Raw genomic sequence first — 6,498 nt, forward strand, 5'->3', positions numbered from 1 at the left:
TATATTAACTTTGTAATGCATGCACCGATTCAGATTTAATAAACTTTCACATCTTTTAATAACATTGTTGTGGCAGTTCAGTTAATGTACTTTAATACTGTGTTTTATTTCACTTTACCTTGTCCACCCGTGTTGAAGCTGTACCATACTTGTAGCAATTATGTAGCCTGAAGAAGAGCTGAGGAGTGGGCTGCAGGGGTTTTATTTCATCACCATTTCTCTGATTTATTTCTTTTATTTTTTACTTGTCCTACGACCCAACCTACTGTGACACAAGTTAAAAATGTGGAACATCAGGTTTAGCCATGTAGTCATGTAAAAACAACAGTGTGTTGTTTCAGTTGAGTTAACTTCACCAGCTCTTTTAAACTGTGAAGTACAGCCAAGAGATGATTCTGTTGTGCTGTGTGTCTTGAATAAAACACACAAAACATTGTTTGAATAAAGGGGTTGAAGCTCTAAGAAATTTACAACACTAGACTGATCAGAAGAGTCACCTAACCAGTTGGAGGTGTCCAAACCTCAGACTGTCACTTTACTGGAATGCTGTCTTTGCGAGGTGGCAGACTATTGGCTGATCATCTGCAGGCAAAAATCGACCTGCCTGAAACTGATCTGCACACAGTTGGGTGGAGACACAGAGAGTGCTTAATACTGTGACTAACATCTAAAGAGCTACAGACTGGGGTGTGAGGACCTCTCTTGCAGCACAGGTGAAGTTTTTATGTTTTTAAACATGATAAAGACCATTTAAATCACCCCAACCTTTTCTTGTTTACCTTTTTTCTTTCTTTAATCCTGCCAGCTAAGTAAAGATGTCCATCTTCAAGAAGTTTTTCAAGAATGTCATCCATGACAGAGACCCAGAAGATGAAACTGTTACAGTGAGTATTAGCTGCCGGGAGATACACCTGCTCTTGGCGACCTGCACTGTAAATGAATGCTGTGTCCTATCCCCAGCCATTTAATGAGAGACATTCTAGTATTCAATTTCGATTCAACTACATAAGTCATCCAACCTTCGTAATCCTCTCCTCCCTCTCTGCTGTTACTGTCACTCTATCATGTCATGGAACGAGCATAAAAACTATCTACAGTTTTGAATTCCTGGTGTTTTGCTGCAGCCAGAGTTTTTTCAGCCATCAGTACCTCTGATTGTTCTGTTAGGTGAAGGGTAAACCAAAGCCTAAGTATTATGGCACAGTCAGCCCGTACCCCAACTTCAGTGCCAGCAGTGATGCTTCAGTTCTTCAGAGCGCCATTGAAAGTAAAGGTATGTGTGACCACTTGTGTTTGAAAAGTTCAGTTTCCATAAAATTTGCTCACCTTCCTTTCAATGCATTAAAGACAGTGTGGTAAAGTGTGGCTTGTCCCTCGCAGGAGTGGATGAGGATGTGATCATTTCAGTCCTGGTGAGGAGAAACAACGAGCAAAGGCAGAAGATCAAAGCAGTTTATGAAGCGTCCACTGGGGAGGTGAGATATTCTGAAGTCCTCCAGTCTTGAGAAATGTTAAAACATTAAATGTCAGCATCATACTGACTCCGACATGAAAAGTGTTTTGAGCATTTGCAACACAATTGAAATAAACCCTGCATGTTACATTTTAACTCTCAAGAAAACAGTAAACTAGTGGCAACAATTCAATAAAACTTCAAGAAAATTTTTTTACTCGTATAAAAATTCAAATTAGACCATAAGGGCTTAACTTTCCGAGTAGTTCTTGTCTGTTTTGAAATGGTCCGTGTGTGTTACAGAGGCTGGATGAAGCTCTGAAGGGAGCTCTCCGCTCAGACTTTGAAGACGTCTCTCTGGCTCTGCTCATGACGCCAGCTCATCTTGATGCTTACCTGCTTAGGAAGGCCACAAAGGTAAATATCAACCGTATATGCATAAATATCACTCTGTACATAATTATTCAAGCAGCAATGAATTCTGCCCTGAAATGCTCTTTTTTTCAGCATCATAACTGCATTTATGTAGTTTATTTTTCTTTTTTTATGGTAAAAATGCTCCTGTTGACATTTGTGAATATGTAACCCAACATAAGCTATACAATGAAACTTAGTTGTAAAGCGCTTTTAATGCGTAATTCAAATTAAACTTCCATAGGGTGTTAAAAATATGCTGTATCTGATATTTCTTTTGGTGTATTTGGTGCTTGGCACCGATATTTGTTTCCTCTGTGAACAGTAGTTCTCTTACTAATACTTTTGATGCTTGTTTAACAGTTGGGGTCCATTTGAAAAAAAAAAAACTGCTTAATTCTTTCACCCATTGTTTTAAAGTTTGTGTCTCAGCTCCAGCATTCACTTTTTTCAAACAGGGTTTCGGCACAAATGAGGAAGTCCTGGTGGAAGTACTGGCAACAAGATCAAACCAAGAGATTCGAGAGATAAAGAAAGTCTTCAAGGAAGGTTTGCCTGGATTCAGTTTCATTACTTTTTTTTTTACCTGCGGGTGTGCATGAGCTATGACCAAGCAGCAACTCACATGCTTTTAGTGTATCTAGTGGAGCAGTATAACGGCAAATTCCCAGACAGTGCAGTACTATAATCTTTGTAAGCCTCCAAGAAAAGCTATAACCCTGCAGCCATACTTCCATTATTTTGTTTGTGTGCTATCTTTGTGCTGAAATATTCTTGATCCCCCAGAGTATGAGCAGGACCTGGAAGAGGTTATTAAGGATGAGACCAGTGGCGACTTCGCCACAGCGCTTCTGGCTATGTTGAAAGCCAACAAAGATGAGACCCATGAGGTTGATATTGCTCTGGCCCGAAAGGACGCAGAGGTAAAGTCAGCTTTCAACAAGACATGACTGACATTATTCTATATTTTTGTTATCAAAAAAGTTGTAGCAGAATGAAGCATTTCGTAGCTAGTGAGAACTCTCTTTGTTCTTTATTTTTTATTATAATTTTTTATTTTAAGTGCTGTAAATAGATCAAAACACTTTGGAGAAATTTACACTGCTTGTATTTCTGAATACAAGCTGTGTACATTTAAGCAGGCCAACAGGGTTTCACCCGCAGCCCTCAGCAAACAAAACATGGCACTCACAGAAGGGGCGACATGTAAACGTGTTCTAGCCTTTAAACGTTAGAAAAAAATTCTTTGCAGGTTAACAGTGTTGTTGTTTTTCATCCGTAGATTCTGTTTGAGGCAGGTGAGAACTCTGCAGGGATCGATGTGTCTGCCTTCATCGACATCCTAACCACACGGAGTGGAAAGCAGCTCTCAAAGAGTGAGTGCGTTTCAGTTGTGTGAATGTTTCAGCTGCCTTCATTTTTGAATAAAGACAATTGCCTCTGGGAAAACAGGTGGAACCGCACTCTTGGGTGTTGCTACACACACCCGACACAAAGCAAAGACAGTCAGGAAGACAAGCAGACACACAAGCAGGTAGCCAGGCACAGAAAACAGGATAGCACACACAGGTTGCATGTAGCATGTATGCAGTATAAGTAGACAATCTGATGAAAATAAAGGAGGTGAGCTGGTATCTGTAGTGCAAGGCTTGTTGGCGAATGAGTGGCAGCTGAAGAGAGATTTGGGACTGTAGAGCTGCTGACAAAAGGTAACCAGTCAGGTGAGGGAGGGAGGACAGCGTGAGGACATCTGGTGGGTGGGTGGAGAGCTGCAGGAGACAGTGGCAGCAGGTATCGGATGTCCAGAGGGCTGAGAGAGCCCCGAGGCAAATCATGACGTGAAACAAAACCCTGGATCCCAAACACAAAATGTGCATAAGTAAAGTCTAAAAACATGTGGTCTCACTGTTGGCCTGATGTCTTGTACACTCACTCATCACTACCTTCCAATTGTTGTTATTCATTGTTTGTCCCTCAACTAAATCTATGAATTATGTATGTTCAGGGCTAAGCATCCCTTTAGCACAGCTGCAGGCTGTTTTTGTAAAATTCCAGAGATGTTTAGGACATGTGCAACAACTTCATACCTCGACAACAACAACATTTTGAACAAGAACCTTTACTCAACAGTCCATTTACTCATAAATATATGTTGTGTTCATCTTCTAGCATTTCAGCAGTATGCCTGTGTCAGTGACATCACATTACCTAAAGCCCTGGACATGGAGCTGGGAGGAGACATTGAAGACTGCCTTATTGCCATTGGTAAGGCTGATGTGGTCTTTCCTGGTGTGACATGCTTAGCTGGCACCTGAGGACACGTTACATGCTGTTGTGTTTTATGATGTGAAATTTGAAGACATTCAAAAGCATTCTCACTTTTGGCTTCTTACTATTAGTGATCTCGTCCTACGTGAACTTCATGAAGGGATCTCTGTGCTGTTGTCAGTGGTTTTCTCAGGTGTGAGGGGGCCAGGGTCCATCTGGAAAGATAATGTGTGTATACACAAGTTCGGGTTTAGCAGTATGTGATCTGATTGACAGCTGCTTGCTTGCCTTGTCAGGCTGTTGTGTCAGATCTGATCAAAACAGCTTTTATGAACACACAGAGTGGACTCAGAAGGTTTCTCTTAACCAATCAGAAAAACCTTTACTGCGGTAGTAAGTCAAGTCAAGTAAGCAGGGCCATTTTCCCATAGGCTTCAATACAATCTTATCTCTTTCTGTCAGTGGACTCGCCCCCTGATGGTCATTGCATAGAATGTAGATTTAAGACTCTTGAGTGTTGGCTTCATGTTCAGATCCAGAATCTACATGTACTTTTACTTACAGTTGATGATAACACAGAGGGCTGAACTGAGAAACATCTGGATACAACATGATGTGTGTTTGTGTGTCTTTGATGTTCAGTGAAGTGTGCCTGGAACACACCGGCTTTCTTTGCTGAGAGGCTCCATATGGCCATGAAGGTGTGTATGAATACCTCTCTGCTTCCCTCTCAGACCTTATGTGTTTTTTCTATAGACATCCTCTGCTCCATTTAACCTTACCTTGTATAACCAGACCAAAACACAACATTTCCTAAAACTTTCTGAGCTGTAGGTGACCATCTCATACTCTCAGAGTACAACACAATGGTACATAATGCTGTTTGGAATGATTTGACTGAGAAAACGACTGGACACAGACATGCTCTGTTCTCACAGGGCCATGGCACATGTGAGGATACACTAACCAGAGTATTGGTGAGCCGCTCGGAGGTCGACTTGAAGAGGATTGTGGAGGAGTACAGAGCCATGTATGACGAAAGCCTCCAGGAACACATAGTGGTAAGAATGCGTTTTGGTTTTTTTTGTTGTTGCACCTACAAGCTTACTCAGTAAAGAAATTACATCTTCACTGCATTTTATTTCACCCCACCTTCATCTCCATTTCACAGAGAGACACTGAGGAGCATTACCAGAAGATCCTGCTGGGACTGTGTGGACCCTACTGAACTGCCATTAGAATTCAAGGATTCAAAGATGCTTTATTGTCATACCAACAACTTATGCATGTACATGAGGGGGTACAAAATTAAGAACTGAGGCCCAGTCATGCCAAGAACAGAAGAAAGAAAGAAAAAAAAGAAAAACAATATAAATATATAAAAATGTGTCTTAGTAATAAAAGGTACTGTATTTACATACATCAATATATTTACATTAAATATAGTACTCATAATAGCCTGGTTGGCTAATTTAGCCAATATTTGACATGTCCATGGTGAGAGGCCAGGGATGAGTGTGTGTGTATGTATAAAGGGGACCAACAGAGTTACCACCACTCTCAACTTTCTAAAAGACTCACAGTTTTCTGAGCAGTGCTCTAATAAAGCTGCCAAAGTAATATATAATTAAGTATCCCCTCTTTCTGACAAAAACAACTTTTTACTGGTAATTTCAAAGATTGTTACAAATTTTCTTTAGTATATGGGAAACTTATTTAGAAGAAAGAAAAGAAAGATTAAGAAGAAGGATGGAGAATATAAATTATTTTCTCCAAACTTTCAAGCTAACATGTCAGCAAAATATTCGTACCTTAACAACTTTATCGATATCTCAGCTTTATCCTGTTTTCTATCTGTTTTCTTTATCAAAATGTCTGTTCACACTTAAGAGGTTACTTAATCAGTTGCAAGAACCAACAAGACAGTGATTCTAAAATGCTCTTTGTGAGGCTATGGGAGAAATAAAGACCTGCATAGTGATGAATAACTGAAATATCTTTTTACCTCTCCATACGAGGTAGATGTTACATTTCTATAGCTGCTATCTGTTTTAGGTTTCTCTTTTTGTCTTGATATGTAGCTTGTCTTTATAATGAATTCACAACGTGGCTACATGTTGATATCAGTTTAAATAAGATGTGAAGCAGGAGAGAGACAGAAAATATAAAATAAACTCTACAACAGGAAACTTATTAGGCTTAAAATAAATGCAACATATTCCATGGGTACAAAATCATTGTTATCTCCTTGTGGGAGCTGTAGCTATGCTACCTGATCAAACTTTTATTTTATGTCACCAGTCCATCACAGGGTCAACAACCACTCGCACACAATTTAGAGTCACAAATCAACCTAAACATGT

At 40.0% G+C, this 6,498-nt stretch overlaps 1 protein-coding gene across 1 annotated transcript; it reads left to right on the forward strand.

Annotated features, from left to right (window-relative positions):
- Positions 1-573: 573 nt before the first annotated feature.
- LOC115051884 (annexin A1-like) lies at positions 574-6,120 on the forward strand. The gene is made up of 12 exons (XM_029515643.1): positions 574-713; positions 806-884; positions 1,168-1,273; positions 1,381-1,475; positions 1,757-1,870; positions 2,326-2,416; positions 2,654-2,790; positions 3,150-3,243; positions 4,037-4,132; positions 4,778-4,836; positions 5,074-5,196; positions 5,307-6,120. The coding sequence occupies exons 2-12, from the start codon at positions 816-818 to the stop codon at positions 5,361-5,363; spliced, it is 1,041 nt and encodes a 346-aa protein (XP_029371503.1). The 5' UTR covers positions 574-713; positions 806-815; the 3' UTR covers positions 5,364-6,120.
- The last annotated feature ends 378 nt before the right edge of the window (positions 6,121-6,498 follow it).

This window comes from Echeneis naucrates, chromosome 12 (assembly GCF_900963305.1).
Source record: "Echeneis naucrates chromosome 12, fEcheNa1.1, whole genome shotgun sequence".
In the NCBI taxonomy this organism is placed as follows: Eukaryota; Metazoa; Chordata; class Actinopteri; order Carangiformes; family Echeneidae; genus Echeneis; species Echeneis naucrates.